The following is an 18326-nucleotide window of genomic DNA, read 5'->3' on the forward strand; positions in this document are numbered from 1 at the left end:
TTGGTCTCTCAGTTTCCATGCAGCTGGCTTGAGAGACTGGGCTTTGGAGGTGCAGTTCTTGTAATCACACATGCATAGACAGGTTTCCTACAGTGGGTGTATTTACACTGTGTTAGGTGAGAATGGGCACTGGTTCCTGCTTAACAATTGCAGCCCTGTTTGATTTTTTTCTTTTTCTTTTTATTATTGTTATTACAAATTTTACCTCCTCCCCTCTTCCCATTTTCCTTCCCCTCTCCCCATTTCCCCTTCCTCTCCCTCTCCAGTCCAAAGAGCAGTCAGGGTTCCCTGCCCAGTGGTAAGTCCAAGGTCCTCCCCCCTCCATCCAGGTCTACGAAGGTGAGCATCCAAACAGACTAGTTTCCCACAAAGCCAGTACATGAAGTAGAATCAAAACCCAGTGCCATTGTCCTTGGCTTCTCAGTCAGCTCTCCACGTAAGCCACGTTAAGAGAGTCTGGTTTGATCACATGCTCCATCATTCCCAGTCCAGCTGGCCTTGGTAAGTTCCCATTAGATCAGCCTCACCGTCACAGTGGGTGGGTGCACCCCTCGCGGCCCTGACTTCCTTGCTCACGTTCTCTCTCCTTCTGCTCCTCATTTGGACCTTGGGAGCTCAGTCCAGTGCTCCAATGAGGGTCTCTGTCTCTATCTCCATCCATCGCCAGATGAAGGTTCTATGGTGTTATACAAGATATTCATCAGTGTGGCTATAGGATAGGGCCAGTTCAGGCGCCCTCTCCTCAGCTGCCCAAGGAATAAGCTGGGGACATCTCCTTGGACACCTGGGAACCCTTCTAGAGTCCGGTCTCTTTCCAACCCTCAAATGGCTCCGTTAATTAAGATATATACTTCCTTGCTCCCGTATCTACTCCTCCTCCATCCCAACTGTCCCATTCCTCCAAGTTCTCCCCATCCTCCCCTTCTCACTTCTCTCTCCCCTTACCCCCTTCCCACCCCCACCCCAAAGCTCTCTATTTTTGCCTGGAAATCTTGTCTACTTTCAATATCTAGGAGGATAACTACATGTTTTTTTTGGCGGGGGGAGTTCACCTTCCTATTTAGCTTCTCTAGGATCATGAATTATAGACTCAATGTCCTTCATTTATGGCTAGAATCCACTAATGAGTGAGTACATACCATATTCATCTTTTGGGTCTGGGTTACCTCAGTCAGGATAGTGTTCTCTATTTCTATTCATTTGCATGCAAAATTCAAGATGTCTTTGTTTTTTATCACTGAGTAGTACTCTAATGCGTGTATATTCCACACTTTCTTTATCCATACTTCCATTGAGGGGCATCTAGGTTGTTTCCAGGTTATTACAAATAATGCTGTTATGAACATAGTTGAACAAATGCTTTTATAGTATGATAGGGAATCTCTTGGGTATATTCCCAGGAATGGTATTGCTGGATCCTGGGGTAGGTTGATCCCGAATTTCCTGAGAAACCGCCATACTGATTTCCAAAGTGGTTGCACAAGTTTGCATTCCCACCAGCAATGGATGAGTGTTCCCCTTCCTCCATATCCTCTCCAGCAAAGGCTATCATTGGTATTTTTGATTTTAGCCACCCGCAAACCTATGAACACCTGATTTTTGACAAAGGAGCTAAAAGTATACAATGGAAGAAAGAAAGCATCTTCAACAAATGGTGCTGGCAGAACTGGTTGTCAGCCTGTATAAGAATGAAAATAGATCCATATCTATCACCATGTACAAAACTCAAGTGCAAATGGATTAAAGTTCTCAATATCAATCTGAACACACTGAACCTGATAGAAGAGAAAGTGGGAAATAGTCTACAACATATGGGCACAGGAGACCACTTCCTATGTATAACCCTTGTAGCACAGACAATGAGGGCAACATTGAATAAATGGGACCTCCTAAAACTGAGAAGCTTCTGTAAAGCAAAGGACACTGTTATTAAGACAAAAAGGCAACCTACTGATTGGGAGAAGATCTTCACCAACCCCACAACAGACAAAGGTCTGATCTCCAAATTATATAAAGAACTCAAGAAACTAGACTTCAAAATGGTAATTAACCCAATTAAAAAATGGGGTACTGATCTGAACAGAGAATTCTCAACTGAAGAAGTTCAAATGGCCAAAAGACACTTAAGGTCATCCTCACCCTCCTTGGTCATGCTCACCCTCCTTAGCAATCAGGGAAATGCAAATCAAAAACAACCCTGTTTGATTTTTTAAAAAATAAAAAAGATTTATTTTTATTGAGCTTTAATTACTCCTTTTCCTTTTTCCAAACAGTCCCATACACCCTCCTTGCTGTCTTCCAAGTTCATGTCCTTCTTTTTATTTCATATATATCTATATATCTATATATATGTATATATTTCTCAATATATGTGTACATATTAAGTTATACATTAAGCACGACTTGCATGTTTATTTTAAGGGCTGACCATTTGGTGTGCTCCTCCCTGGGAAAGACTATTTATCCTGCTCTCAGTGTTCTTGAATTGCTGTAGTTATTTGTGTGGGTAGGTCAAAGACTCGTGGTTTTTTTCCCCATCCATTTTGACATGTCTATTGTCCTTGTTCAGGTTAGGAAATTATGTTGCTCAGACTTTATGGCTATAGCTTCTGACGTTACCAGCAGACACCGTCACACTTAAAATCTCTGGTCCTCTGGCTCCTGCAATCTGTGTCCTCTACTGCAGTATTCCCTGAGCCTTAGGTGTGTGAATGTTTCATAGAAGTGAGGCAGGGCTCCATGACTTTTCTGTAATGGTCTCCATCTATTGCAGAGCTTCCTTGTGGGGGGGTGAGGACTGCATTTACCTGCCTAGACACTGGAGAAGGATGTGTATGGTCTGACAGGGTTGAGGGATTGGATTCCTATTTGTTTTTTATTTCCAAGGACATTGGTCACTTAAAATTCATTTATCTGCAACATTAAGCAGGTTTAGGGAGCTCTCCTTTGTCCCCCCTCTGCTCCCTGCATCCACTCCTCCTCTACTTATATTCAGAAAATGGTAGGCCTTCCAGGATATCAAGCAAACATGGCATATCATGTTGCAGTAAGACCAGGCACCTCCCCCACCCCCCAGGCTGGACAGGGTAGCCCAGTATGAGGAAAAGGGTCCCAAAAGCTGGACAATGAGCCAGACACAGCCTTTGCTCCCACTGTCAGGAGTCTCACATGAAGAACAAGCTACACAACTGTAACATATATGCAGAGGACCTAGGTCAGTCCCATGTGGGCTCCCTGGTTTGTCAGTTGAGTTTGTAAGTCTGAGCCCAGGTGATGTGGGATTCCCCTCTGTATGCTATGAATATGTTTTATTGCCATTGGTTAATAAAGAGACGCTTTTGGCCAAGTAGCTTAACAGAATATAGCCAGGCAGGAAAAGATATATAGAGAGAGTAGGTGGAGTCAAAGAGATGCCATTTAGCCACTGCAGGAGACAGAAGCCAGACGCCAGACAGAGCCTTACTGGTAGGCCACAACTACGTGGCAATACACAGATTAATAGAAATGGGTTAATTTAAGAAGTAAGAGCTAGCCAATAAGAAGCATGAGCTAATAGTCCAAGCAGTGTTGTAATAATATAGTTTCAGTGTGATTATTTTGGGTCTGGTCGGTCGGGAAATGAACAAGCAGCCACCGACTACACCCAGGTTTGTTGATTCTGTGGGTTTTCTTTTGGTGTCCTTTATCCTTCCTACAATCCTTCCTCCTCCTCTTCAGCAGAATTCCTTAAGCTCTGCCTAATGTTTGGCCGTGGGTAGTCTCTTCTGCATGGGATCCCATCAATTACTGGATGAAGCCTCTCTGATGAGGCTAGGTACCAATCTATGAGTATAGCAGAATGTCATTAGGCATCATTACATTGACTTTTCTTTTTCTCCAGTCATGTTTTGTTCAGTTCTAGGTCTCTGGGCCATCTAGCCTTTTGGTTCTGGTGCTCCAGGCAGTGTCAGGTGGGCTCATTCTCATGGCATGGGTCTCAGGCTGGACCAGTCATTTGTTGACCACTCCCACAATTTCTGCACCACCTTCACCCCAACACATCTTGTAGACAGGACACATTGTAGGTTGAAGGTTATGCGGCTGGGTTGGTGTCCCAGGCCCTCCACTAGAAATCTTTCCTGGTTACAGGAGATGGCTAGTTCAGGCTATGAGTCCCCTGTTAGTAGGAGTCTTAGCTAGAGTCATTATAGATCCCAGGGAGTTTTTATTGCCCTAAGTTTCTACCTCACCCTTAAATGTCCCAGTCATCTCTCTTCCAGTACTCTCCCTCTCTACCCCAACCTGATCTTTCTTCTTCCCATCTCCATTTACCTCCAGTCCACCTACAAAATATATTCTATTTACCTTTCCCAGGGATATCCAAGTGTCCCCACCTTGATCCCTCCTTGTTTAGCTTCTCTGGGTCTATGGGTTGTTGCATGGTTCTCCTTTAGGTAATGGCTAATATCTACTTATGAGTAAGTACATATGGTGTTTGTCTTTTTTGGTCTGGGTTACCTCACTCAGGATAATTTTTTCAGTTCCATCCATTTGCCTGTGGATTTCATGATGTCTTTTGTTTTTATAAGTTTAGTAATACTCCATTGTGTAAATGTACCACATTTTCTTTATCCATTCTTCAGTTGAGGGACATCTAAGTTAATGATAGATATTCTGTAATTCTCTTTCTTTGTTGAGTCTGCATGGTTTGGGTATCAGGGTGACTGTAGCCTCATAAAATGAATTTGGAACATTTCTTCTGTTTCTGTTTTGTGAAATAATTTGAGGAGTATTGGTATTAGCTCTTCTTTGAAAGTTTGGTAGAATTCTGTGCTAAAACTGTCTGTCCCTGGACGTTTTTTGGTTGGGAGATGTTTTTGTTTGTTTGTCAAGACAGGGTTTCTCTGTATTACAGCTCTGGCTGTCCTGGAACTCATTCTGTAGACCATGCTGGCTTTGAATTTACTAAGATTCGCCTGCCTCTACCTCCCAAGTGCTGGGATTAAAGGTGTGTGCCATCACTACCCCATTAGGAGACTTTTAATGACTGCTTCTATTTCTTAGGAATTATAGGTCTATTTAAATTATTTATAACTTTTGTAAGTGTATCTATCAAGAAATTTGACTATTTCTTTTAGATATTCTAATTTTGTGGAGTACAGGTTTTTGAAGCATTACCTAATGTTTGCTTGGGTTTCCTCAGTATCTGTTGTTATGTTCCCCTTTTTGTTTCTGATTTTGTTAATTTGGATATTTTCTCTCTGCCTTTTAGTTAGTTTGGATAAGGGTTTGTCTATCTTGTTGATTTTTCTCAAAGAACAACTCTTGATTTTATTGAATCTTTGTATTGTTATCTTTGTTTCTATTTTATCAATTCCAAGCCTCGGTTTGATTATTTCCTGCCGTTTACTCCATTTGGGTGCATTTGCTTCTTTTGTTCTAGAGTATTCATGGGTGCTGTTCCGTTGCTAGTATGAGATCTCTCCAGATTCTTTATGCAGGCACTTAGTGCTATGAATTTTCCTCTTAGCACACCTTTCATTGCATCCCATAATTTTGGGTATGTTGTGCTTTCATTTTCATTGTATTCTGAGGAGTCTTTCATTCCTTCTTTATTTCTGCCTTGACCCAGTAGTCATTCAGTATAGAGTTGTTAAGTTTTTACTGAGTTTGTAGGCTTTCTGTTGTTTCTGTCATTATTGAAATCCAGCTTTAATCAGTGGTGGTCTGATAGGTTGTAGAGGCTTATTTCTTGTATCTGTGGGACTTGCTTTGTTACCGAGTATGTGGTCAGTTTTGGAGAATGTTCCCTGAAGTTTGTGTTAAATCTTCTGTAGGAAGGATAGCTGTTGATCCATTTGACTCTTAAGCTCTATTAGTTCCATTATTTCTCTGTTAGTTTATGTCTGAGTGATATGTCCATTGGGGAGAGTGGGGTATTGAAGTCTCCCACTATTAATGTGTGATCTCAATGTGTGATTTAAGCTTTAGTAATGTTTCTTTCACAAATATGAGTGTTCTTGCATTTTTGGCCTAGATGCTGAGAATTGAAAAGTCACCTTGGTGGATTTTTTTTTCCTTTGATGAGTATGAAGTATCTTTCCTAGTCTCTTTTGATTCATTTTGGTTTGAAGTCTAATTTTTTTATACATTAGAAAAGCCATACCAGCTTTCTTCTTGGGACCATTTGCTTAGAAAATTTTTTTCCAACATTTTTCTTTGAGGTAATGTCTATCTTTGGTTTGAGGTCTTTGTTTCTTGTATTCAGCAGAAGGATGGACCTTGTTTTAGCATCCATTCTGTTAGTCTGTGTCTTTTTATTGGGGAAATAAATCCATTAATATTGAGAGATATCAATACCAATGATTGTTAATTACTATTATTTTGTTGTAGTTGTTGTTGATAGTGTGTGTGTGTGTGTGTGTGTGTGTGTGTGTGTGTTTCTTTGGGTTATGCTGGTGTATGATTATTGCCTGTGTTTTCATGAATGTAGTTAACTTCCTTAGGTTGGAGTTTTCCTTCTAGTGCCTATGTAGGCTGAATTTGTCAATAGATATCGTTTAAATTTGACTTTATCATGGAATATTTTATTTTCTCAAACTATGGTGATTGAAAGTTTTGCTGTGGATACTTGTCTGGACTGGCATATTTGGTTTTTTGGAGTCTACAGGACATCTGTCCAGGCCCTTCTGACTTTTACAGTCTCCACTGAGAAGTCAGGTATAATTCTAATAGTCCTGCCTTTATCTGTTACTGGATTTTTCTCTTGCAACTTTTGATATTTTTTTCTTTGTTCTGTGTGTTTAGTGTTTTGATTATTTATTTGGTAAGGGGACTTTCTTTTCTGGCTCAATCTATTTAGTATTATGCGAACTTCTTGTACTTTTATAGGCATGTTCTTCTTTAGTTTAGGAAATTTTTCTTCTATGATTTTGTTAAGAGTATTTTCTGGGCCTTTGAGCTGGTAATCTTTTATTCCTATCATTCCTAGGTTTGGTCTTTTCATAGTGTCCCAGATTTCCTGGATGTTTTGTTTCAAGAGTGTTTTAGATTTAGTATTTTCTTTGATCAATGTATCTATTTCTTCTATCATGTCTTCAGTACCTGAGGTTTTCTTTACTTTCTTATATTCTGTTGGTCATGCTTGTGTCTGTAGTTCCTGTTTTCTTACCTAGATTTTCCATTCCCAGAATGCCCTCAGTTTTTGTTTTCTTGATTGCTTCTATTACCATTTTCAGATCTTGAACAGTTTTTTCCATGAGTTTCTTGACATTCTTTAAGGGATTCATTGATTTCCTCTTTAAAGACCTCTATTATCTTCATAAAGTTTGTTTTAAAGTTGTTTTCTTGTACTTCAGCTGTATTGGAATATTCAAGACTTTCTGTCCTGATGGCTGGACTCTGGAGGTGACACATTTTCCTGGCTACTTTTGGTTGTGTTCTTACACTGGCATTTAGGCAGCTGGGTTGGGAATGATTATAGGTCTAGGTCTTTGTTGGATGGGTGTTTTCTTCCTTGGTTTCTGTTTCCTCTCTGGTCTTCTGGCTGCAGTGACAGGTGGTTGAGTAGAGGGTACCCCCAAGTTGAGGACTGGACTTCTGATGGCCTGGTTGGTCTCTGGTCCAGTACGGGTTTGGCACCCATGTTCAGGACTGGAGTTCTGGCTATGTGTATGTCTGGCTTCTGATCTCACTGGGGTTCTCTGGGGCTCAGGATGCTAGCCTGGCTTCTGGTGGGGTAGGAGGCTTCAGCCAGGGGTATGGGTGGGGTTATGGTTATGAGGAGAGGAGGGGTGGTTGGGGTTATCCTGGGTAGGTGTTGCGGTAGCAGGTGGTGGCTTACTGGTTTTCAGGGGACTGACCTGGCCTCTGATGGGGTAGGAGGCTTCAACCAGAGGTGTGGGCAGGGATATGGTGATGGGGAGAGGAGGGATGGCTGGGGTTATTTTATACAGGTGGGGGTGTGGGGTGGGAGGTGGGAGGATGCAGTCTTATTTTAGATTCAGGGAACTGGACTGGCCCATGGTGGGATATGAGGCTTCTGCTGGAGGTGTGACTAGTGATTCTTATTCAACAAATATTTGACAGCTGTAGCTTGTTCCTGACATGCAATTGAAGACTAACACATCGGACTTTTGTTCTCATGTGATGAATAATTTTTTGTAGGAGTTAGGTATTACCCATAGAGTACACATATATAATTATAATTTTTTCTGGATCTCATGAGCACACAGGGTAAGAGAACTGAAATCTGTATGTGGAATCATAGAAAGCGCTCTAAGAGCATGTGACCTACAGGGTGAAAATCACTAACTAAAAGAGGAGCCTGAGGTGAGGAGGAGGGAAACAGGTGAGCATAGGAATGGTGTAACATGGGGGCTTTTTAGAAACCTTTCCTCCTGTGATTTCTTTTCATACGATGAAATTTTGTGCAGCTCTATGTATGTGCACTTGAAGTTATGAAAGTCATAAAGAAGGTATCTTAAAATGATTTTTGGTATGCAAATAACTTTACTATGTATTAATGATATAAACAAATTTTCATATTAATGAGATAGATATGCTTGGATGACTTAAAAACTTAAATTTGGGGTGAATATTTGATGCTGCAGGATACAGAACATCTTCATCGTTTTTTAGGGTAGATGGATGTTTTGATTTTATAGTTGCCAGTGCTGCAAATTCCTCTTGCCACAGCTATGTAGTACAAAGTGACAGAATTATATTTAGGGCGATTTCAGAATTTGTTGGAAGTTCTTTTCTAATCCCAAGTCAGAATTTTATTGGATTTTTTTTTTTAAAATGAAATTCAAGCCTGAAGCTCAAACAGCTGTTTTTAAAGTCAGCCATTCCAGCTTAGTGCAGCCAATGCAAAAGTAAACTAATCTGATGCTTACATGTTGAGGACTAATGCTAGGGAATTATTAAAGTCTTTGTTTTCTACAATTAAACCATTATGGTTTATCAAGAACTGAAAACTTTATATGTGTAAGGAAAACAGTACAGTTCATAATATCTAGTGGTCTGCAGTCTGAGTGGAGGTTTTGGAAAGTGTTCATGGGGACTGTGGGGTTGACGACATGTATGGTATTTAGTGTACACACAGTATGTTCAGACCAGTGCTTCAGTGAAGGTGCATGTTGTAACACAGGTGAGGGCCAGGAATACCTTGGGATTTGGCTTAATTTTTGGTCATTGTATCTTAAGAAACCTTTTATCTTGCCAAACTTCTCACAAGTACTAAATTTGGTTACATGATTCTATATAGGGTCGCAACTCACAGTTTATGCTGTGGCTTAAGGAACTTTATATAGGAGAGTCCCAGGCTTTGAGAAGATGGCGTGTTCCAATCAATTTAAAGTATCATTCTTTGATGGCTTCACTGCTTACTAAAAACATAAGAAAGGAAACAGTATTTTTTTTTTTTTTTTTTTTTTTTGCCTTACAGTGGTCTTCTAGCTACTCTGGTTTTATATGTGCTAACTTAATCATCTATGAAGGTATATTTGGGAAGCCATGCTAACCAGAGAAAAACACTACTCCCCCAAACTTATTATTGCATAAAGAAATTTTCATCTTCTTCCTGAGAAGAGGATAGAAAAGGGAAGATAATTCTAATGTTTTTCATAATCCATCCGAGGAAAGGAAGAGTTTTCCTCATCAGATAAATTGGGGGAAGAAACTCTTTGGATAGCCCTTCTGTTTCTGCTGTAAGGTTCACGCTGTTGGGAGTTGTATGTTTGGTTTTCTCTGTGACTTTCTCATACACACTGTGAACGAGCCCTGAGCTTCCCTACTTAGCACTCTTTTCTGTAAGGACACATCAGAGCGCCAAGAACCTTCTACTTTCATAGCCCTGCTGCAGCTGTTATGCTTTTTACTTAATTTTTTTTTAAATAATATATTTTAAAAAAATTTTATGTGTATGGGTGTTTAGCCTGTGGGTATATTTTTATACCACAGTGTGTGCATTGCCCACGAGGCTGACGGAGGGCATTGGATCCCCTGGAACTGGAGTTACAGATGATTATGAGTCTCCCTGTGGGTGCTGGGAAATGAATTTCAGTGCTCTTAACCACTCTACCATCTCTCTAGTCCTGATGTTACGTTTTAAATCCTTTTAGTTTCCTGACTTTATAGCTTCTGCTTGCAAACCAGTAAAAAAGCCTTGAGCTGAAAAAGCCACAATGACCCTTAGACTTATTTCTCAAATCTTTCCTTTTTGGGGAATCTTAACTTCTTAAGATACAAGCTGCCTTAGTAGCCCTCCAATGCTTTCCAAGAGTTGATTTTTAGAGTTTATTTGGCCTTTCTAGTTTTTTTCAGAGGAAGGGTTAGATTAATGCTAGCTAGAACAGTGTGTTGACTGCTGTTTCTGTCCTACAAGGTCCCACAGCCATTTAGTCTCAGATAAACACACAGAGGTCTACATTAATCATAAACTGGTTGGCCTAGTAGCTCAGGCTTCTTATTAATTAATTCTTATATCTTACATTAATCCATTATTCTTGTCTGTGTTAGCCACGTGGCTTGGTACCTTTTTTGGCGAGGCAGTCACATCTTGCGTCTTCTGAATCTGGGTGATGATTGCAGACTGAGTCTTTCCTCTTCCCAGAATTCTGTTCTCATTGCCCCACCTCTACTTCCTGCCTGCTTGCCTTACCTATACTTCCTGCCTGGCTACTGGCCAATTAACATTTTACTAAATTACAATTGACAGGATATAGACCGTTGTCCCAAGCAACAGTGGGTCATTGAAGTTGTCAGTCAGCCACTTTGGGAAGCTGCCCAAATGCCAAGGGCATTCAAAATGTAAGAAGTCTTTGGGTTGTTTTGAGACAATAAATGAGATCTGATTCTTATCTTGAAACACTCTAGGTTTAGACTGTTAAAGGTCACTTTGGATAATCCATTCCTTATCATCAGTGACTCTTTTGTCCTCCAACCTCTGGGAAATTTGAGTATATATACAAATAACTGTGAGATGGCTGAAAGATAGGAGAAAATCTCTTTCCTAATAGATACCCTACCTGGCTCTTTCTGTCAGTATTGCTTTACCTTTTATAGCTCTGTAATGCTTAGAGTCATAACAATTCAATTTTGTTTTTGGTTTCTCTCATTTTGATTTTTTTATGTGGAAAACATATCCCTATAACAACCATCAGTTTTTGAGGGGATGGACTGTGCTTGCTTTATATCACCTACAGTGTCTAACTGGTGTACAGGATCTTCATAGTTGCTGCTCAGTTTAAATTTGTAATGTAGGAAATTAATTTCCTGTTCCAAGTACTGGTTGGGAATTCACCATGCGTGAGGGACTGTACTAGCCCTGACAGCATGCGTTCTTGAATTCTATCTTTCCTCCAGAGAAAAGGTGACAGCAATTTAAGATGCTGAGGATGTGGAGTCTTTTTGCCTTGAAATAATTGTTCCCATGGCAGTAGAATTGTTAGAAAAGAAATCATTGTTGTTGTAGATGAACATCTTCCTTAGATGAGAACAGATTAGGGCTGAAAAGCTTCAGTAACGGACATGGACACTTGTCTTGCCGCCATACATTTTGTCAGACAGACCATTATTGTAAGCATAAGCCTGGAAAACAGACTGTGTTCTGTTCTCACATGGGAACTAGTGTTTACACCAGCAGCCAACTGCCCTGATAGATGGTGTTGGTCCTCACATCGAGAGGCCTGAGCCTTTCCTTTAGTTCTTGTTGGCAGGCCCTCACCAGCCTTTGACATACCCTAGGCTCTTGCATGTGGGAGCTCAGTGCAGGAGTTTGGCTTTGAACTCATAAATAAATGGCTACATTAGGAGGCCAGTTTCTCTCCCAGTGTTAATGAGTTTGAACATGTTGCTTTCCAGGCATCAAATGTTTGTAAAATGTACTTCGTGCTATCTACTATGCTTGGAAGCTTCAGGCGACACTTCTTGGCCCGGTCTTGGATGTCCCATATGATGAAGCAAAATTAAACATGTAATAAAATGCTTGCTTATAGATGTATAATGTGACATTGGCTGAGGTTCTAGCTCTGGGGGCAGACTGCTTGGCTCTGCCTTTCTAGCTATGGGATCCTGAGTGAGGTCTCTCTGTGTGTAGATCTCATTGCTTACAGAACAGAACAGAACAGAACAGAACAGAACAGAACAGAACAGAACAGAACAGAACAGAACAGAACAGAACAGAACAAAGAGCTGCTAGGAGGATTAGGGGTGCTGTCCTTATAAAATACTGGACACATCAGTGTCGGTTGTTATTATTGCTTTTATTTATGCCAGTTATGAGATGAGGTTCTGAAATTCCAATCATCAATCTCAATAGAGCTACCTTCTTCACTGTCTCCCAACCAGTCCTTAAGTTTCCACATGACCCGACTATGCTCTATTTCTTAACAATTAAAAACAACAGTGATTCACTTTTGCGAGTGAGATGTCAATGGGGGTGAAGGACGCCTTTCAGAATACTCTGAGTTTTTGAATATCAGACCTGCAGAGTTATCTTCCTCTATATGCTGCCATACCTTTAGCCCAGATATGCCTGATGCTAATTAATCACTTCCATGGAGAACTTAATGAGTGGCTTAATTAGGATCATCTTTGAGTAGCAGGCAGTAGCATCTCGTGCCAGTTCCATGCTATTGGCCAGCTCTCCCTAGTTCCTCTGGCTGAGGAGGGAAGGTCTTAAGCTTCTGTGTGTCTGTCTGCTCACCTCAAGAAGGTTTCGGAAGTCCAGTAGCATCTGCGTTACATTCATGAGGTGTCACATGTGTGAAAACAGCCAGCATAATCACTCAAAATAAATCCATGGGGAAACTGACATTGGTTATTGAATTCTTCTGATTGTGCTCAACAAGCAGGAAACATGTTTGCAAGTTTTGAAAATGAGCCTGTGCATTCTTCATATGACAGAGTATTTCATTTTTCTGCTGAAAGCTAAAGTATTTTCCTTCTGGCATCCTCATTTTGTAATATATATATATATATATATATATATATATATATATATATGTATATATGAAATATTGCTGCATTGTTACAGAATGAAATCTGCACTCCATTTTCTTTCTCTTCACCACCTCAGGAAAACAAGTGAAAACGAGACAAACGGAGCACCTTCCTGCCTTATTTTCCTATAATAGTGGAGGAGGAGTTAGGCCTGGGAGGATGACTACATCACTCTCTAAGCTAAGGGGAGTTAGGCCTGGGAGGACCACCACATCGCTCTCTAAGCAAAGGAGAGTTAGGCTGGGAGGACCACCACATCACTCTCTAAGCGAAGGGGAGTTAGGCTGGGAGAACCACCACATCACTCTCTAAGCGAAGGGGAGTTAGGCTGGGAGGACTATCACTCCCTATGTCTTCCTCCAACCTTCCAGATGGACTGCAACCTTGCAACATGATAAGAAATCAATGCACAGGTAGCTTCTATTTTATGGAAAGGGGAATCTTCTGAGTTGCGTTCACAGATGAGGACAGCAATTGTGCAAGGGGCCAGCTTTCCTGAGCATGTTTGCCCATTTTGATTGTTACAGGCTATAGACGACTTGGGGAGATGATGAACTTCCCGGGAGGATCAGCTGAAATATTTTGTATCCAACAGATCGGCTGCTACTTCCAGGAGAAGTGGAACAGGATATAAGCACCAGTGTTCCTGCTTACGTTCCTTCGGTGAACCTACCTCTCACTTCTGAGGTGAAGCCAAAACCCACTGTGCGAAGAACTCTGAAGCAAATGGAAGAGGTACTCCCGGGGAATTCCATCGTGACAGTATGTGGGTTTTGCCCTTTCAGGCAACCCCTATACCTGCACCCTTTGCATTTTCCTTGGTTTGGAATAATCTAGAGTTGCAGTTGTTTGGTTGGTCTTGCTTGTTTCCATCTGTCCCTGACGTACATAGAGCAATAGTGTTTGCATATAGAAACCTGCTTTACCTCTGTAGTTCTGCGTAGGATCTGCTCAGCATATGAAAGGACAGTTCCCTTCTCTCTCCTGGTCTGACCTGGCTGTAGCTTTTCTGTCATCTCTGAGGTCCTGTAAACCTTTGTATTAGATAAAGTAAGGACAGGATGTAAACAAAATCCCAGTCTGAAATCCATTCCTAAAAGGAGGTAGAAGTTCATTTCTTGTATTTAAACATTTGTAAAGAGTCCTACAATGAACAGGTCAGTTCCTTAGAGTTATCAGAGATTAAAAGGCTCTGACTTGAATTCATTGACAACTGCTGAGTTGTTCATAGCTGGGCATGTGGAAGGCTGAGAAATGTCAGTAAGCATAATTTTCAGAAGTGGGAAAATGGAATCTCTGCTATAGTTTATTCTTTCTAACGTATTAATTGAGAGCCATTTTTTGCAATCTTTTTACAACTCTTCCTGCCAGCATTAATAAATACACTGCAGGTGGTGCTGGGAAGTAACCTTTACCCTGTTTAACATAGAGGGGATAAACACAGGCGTCGCTAAAGGCTCTTTATTAGCGCTTTCTAGCCAAATTCTAGGGTCCCCCTTTGGTTTCCTTAAGCATTCAGGTTCTCTTGTAACGGTATATTCTGTTATGAGTCAGTCATTTAGTCAGAAAGGACATACACATTTCAGTCTTAAATGGACCTTTTCCTTATAATACTTTTGTCTACTATACTGAAAAGTATACCCAAGATGCTTACAGGTGTGCATTGAGCTCCCAAATTGGTTACTAGACAAATAAGTCATGACAGCTACTTTCCAAAATGCCTTTTGAATTACAGATTATGTTCTTTGAGCTGTAAGAAGCTAAAATTACAGGGCTTCTCTATACAGGAATCCGTTTCATTTTAAGGCTTGTTTATATTTTTGGCTAGGTTGTGACCATACAGGTTGGGCATGGCATCTAGTACCCTAAGAAATGCAATTACTTTGATGTCAGTTATAGAATATATGTATTTTGAGATAGTAATTGAAGTTATTATAAATTAGTTTCAGTTAGTGGTTAAGAAGCTTCTTCCGGGATCTATCCCATAGCCAACAAAACTCAAATCACAACTACAAGTCTTATACCTAGGGCCTTGCACTTATTAGGCAAGCATTTACTTCTCCCATTTTAAAAATTGATTTTTGAGACTCACTCTCATGAAACATATTTTCATTACATTCACCTCCAGCCCCTGGCTTCTCATGGATACACCTCTACCTCCCTCACCCTGCCTCCCAGTTTCACATACACTCGTTTACTGGACTGCATCTCCACCGTGTAACTGTGCTCCACTTGAACTCGTTCCGTAGCTCAGCCTCCCAGCTACTGAGACTTTGTATGTAAGCTTCATTTCTTTTTGTTTGCTTTGCTTGTAACCAGGTCTCACTAGGTAGCACAGGTTGGCCTCAAACATGTTCATTTTCCTGCTAGTGAGAGCTAAGATTATAGGTGCAATCATTATTTGTTGGAGAATTATTTTAGAACCGTCTGAAATTACAACATTGAACCAATGCTTCCTTGGTTTAATAGCACAAATCTTATTTTCACCACCTAAATCATGAAAAGAATGTAATCATCAGTTTCCGGCAAGTGTCCTGTGAGGGACTGTTGGGGAGCCTTTGGTTGTAGAGCTGGCAGCTGCTTTCAGTGGCTTCAGTCTGAAATGCCTTCTGGGAGTCCTGCCTCCTCAGGACTGCCTTTTCAGAACCCAGCTCTCGGGTATGGATGGGTCTGTTTGAGTTTTCCCCATGATTTTGTTACTAGTTTATGTATGTGCATTTGTCTCTTAGAGAGGGGCATTTTTAACACTTTTGGCTTATTATTTGTCAATAAATTCTTGCCTTGATCCTCTGTTTTGATACATGTTGGAGGTTTTGAACTGCTTTCTAGAGCAAGTTAAGTTCATAATAGAGAGTGAGACCATGGTTCCTTTGAAGAGACAGCCATGGGAGAGGTCAGTAGAGAAGCTTGAGGCTCCCTGTCCTCCATTTCACCATGGGATTCTAAACTTTTCTCTACCACGCTAGTTTATTTACCACATCACTCTGTGTTCTAGCCTGTAGCTAAATGCTGCCGTTATTGATTTGAGCATTAGTTTTGTGTTCCTTAATTTGCCCATGTGGTATTATGAATGAAAATGTCTCCTCTTTTAGTAGCGTCCCTGTAAGAATCAGTCACATGAGCAATTTTAAGGAAACTCACTTTCCTAATAGTATACAGATTCTATTCCCATAGTGGTCATAAAAATTTTTCAATTAGACTTGAAATTAGATACCTGAAATCCACACATTTCTCTCTGCTCCTTAGGCAAAAATAACAAGTTAATAACTTAATTCACACTTGTTTTTTGTTTAGCAGCAGGGGAGTTGGTGTTGTATAGCAACGATCCTTCTCCAGAATAAGCCAGAATTTCAATTTGTAGTTGAAACGTTGGTGCAGTAGAACTTAAGATGCTGAAATAAACCCACCTTGAAAGAAGAAAGCTTCTAGGCTGCTGCAGCAGTCAACTGCTGGATCGTGGAGCAAGCACGCAGCCTCCCTGTGTTTGAAGGAGTACGATGATGCTTTCTGAATGGCGTGGCACACCTCATTATACTTGGAATTATGTATCGGTGTCTTGTCACTTCTGCGAGCCTCTATAAGTTTATGTTATTGCAATATAAAATGTCAGAATGAACTCAGAACAAAACAGACACGCATCAAATATTTACTCAATAAACAAATACATGCATTCTTCCTACTAACTAAGAGTAACTTTGTGCTATAGTGACATGGTTGAAGTCTGCCATGGTCTGGATATGATCTGTCCCCCACAGACTCATGCCTTTGTATACATGGTCCCCAGCTGCTGGCGCTATTTTTGGGAAATTGTGGAACTTTTGGAGGTTGGGCTCCAGCTGGAGGAAGTGAGTTACTAGAAGCCGAATAGCCCAGCCTCTCTGCCTGTCCTCTGCTCTGCTCTGTGTAGCTGGGAACACACAACTGCAACATATCCCCACATGATGACACCAAAAGTTGGGGCTGACCTTCCCTTGCTGTGTCTCCTTTCTTCTCTTTGGAATCTGACACTACTGCAAATGTGTAGTATTTTGATTTTGCAGGGGCTCGTGGTTTAGAGACACCGATCTCAGAAGAGACTCTGCTCTTGCATGTGTGAATGGTTGCAAAACTGCTAAAGACTATAGGACTTTTAAACTTGGACAGGATTTATTTTGCATTATGAAAAAATCAAGAGCTTATGGGGCCAGAAAGGAAATGTCCTGGCATAAATGTGCATTGCACCACATAGAGTAATGTCTGAACATTTGGTCTTCAGCTAGTGACACTGTTTTAGGAAGTTGTGGAACCTTTAGAAAGTGAGAGAAGTGTGGTCACTGGAGATGGGCCTCAAGGTTTTATAGCCTGGTCTACATCCTGTCCTTGCTATGCTTCCTGGTCCACATAGGTGTGAGGAAGTGGCTGTCATATGCCCCCACCACCATAGAGCTATCTGCTGCCAATACTTTCCCTACCATGATAGGCTGTAGCCCTGAAAGTTTGAGCTGAATAAGTCTTCCCCCTTTTGTTGTTTTTGTGGGGTATTTTCACACGATGACCCAAAATGAAGCTAATATAGTGTCCTTGTCTCTTTTTCCTTTCTTAGCTCCTTTCCCACAACATGTCACAATGATAAAATCTCTCCTCCCATTATTATTTGCAAAACTGTTTGGCCAATAGCTTAAGCATATTTCTAGCTTGCTGTGGTTGCCTACCTGAAAGTGTTCAGAATGAGGGAACCGGGTATAGTTCAGTAGCCCAGTCTTGGTGTGGGAAGTCCTTCTGTTTATGTGTTGCTTTTATTGGTTAATGAATAAATCTGTTTCAGCCAGCGGCTTCGCAGAAAAGGGTAAGGCGGGAGTTTCAAGCAGATGGAGGAGGAGAGAGTAGGTGGAGTTAGGGAGAAGCCATGTAGCCACTAACAGGGACAGAAGCCTCTGCTGGAGCCTGTCAAAACTTTGCCGGTAGACCATGAACTCGTGGTAAAGTACAAATTGCTGAAGAGGGGTTAGTTTAGGATAAAAGAGCAAGCTCGAAATATGCTTAAGCTATTGGCCAAACAGTTTTGCAAATAATATAGTTTCTGAGTGATTATTTCATGGTCTGGGCAGCTGTGAACTAAGAAGCAGCCTCCTGCCTAGAGAGTCTGGTGTTTCCTTTTCTACATTTATGGAGCATGGACATTCATGCCTGTCCTGCCATGTCAGTCTTCCCCTAGTCTCTTGATTTCCTGGCTCTCACAATTTGTCTCTATTCTCTGTGTGTTTCTGTAATTGTTCCTTCCATTCTCCTTTGAAGGTTTTTGTCTACCCTCTCCCAACAAGTCAATGTTCCCCAGGGGTCCATCGTATACCTTGTGACTCCCT

General features: G+C 41.0%; 1 protein-coding gene across 1 annotated transcript in view; it reads left to right on the forward strand.

The window, feature by feature from the left end:
- Positions 1-18326, forward strand: part of LOC119815547 (intraflagellar transport associated protein) — a 78404-nt gene that overhangs the window by 53868 nt on the left and 6210 nt on the right. Inside the window, exon 6 of the mRNA XM_038331711.2 lies at positions 13580-13719. Coding sequence (XP_038187639.1) covers positions 13580-13719 — 140 coding nt within the window. The remainder of the gene's footprint in view (positions 1-13579; positions 13720-18326) is intronic.

Source organism: Arvicola amphibius, chromosome 5, assembly GCF_903992535.2.
Source record: "Arvicola amphibius chromosome 5, mArvAmp1.2, whole genome shotgun sequence".
In the NCBI taxonomy this organism is placed as follows: Eukaryota; Metazoa; Chordata; class Mammalia; order Rodentia; family Cricetidae; genus Arvicola; species Arvicola amphibius.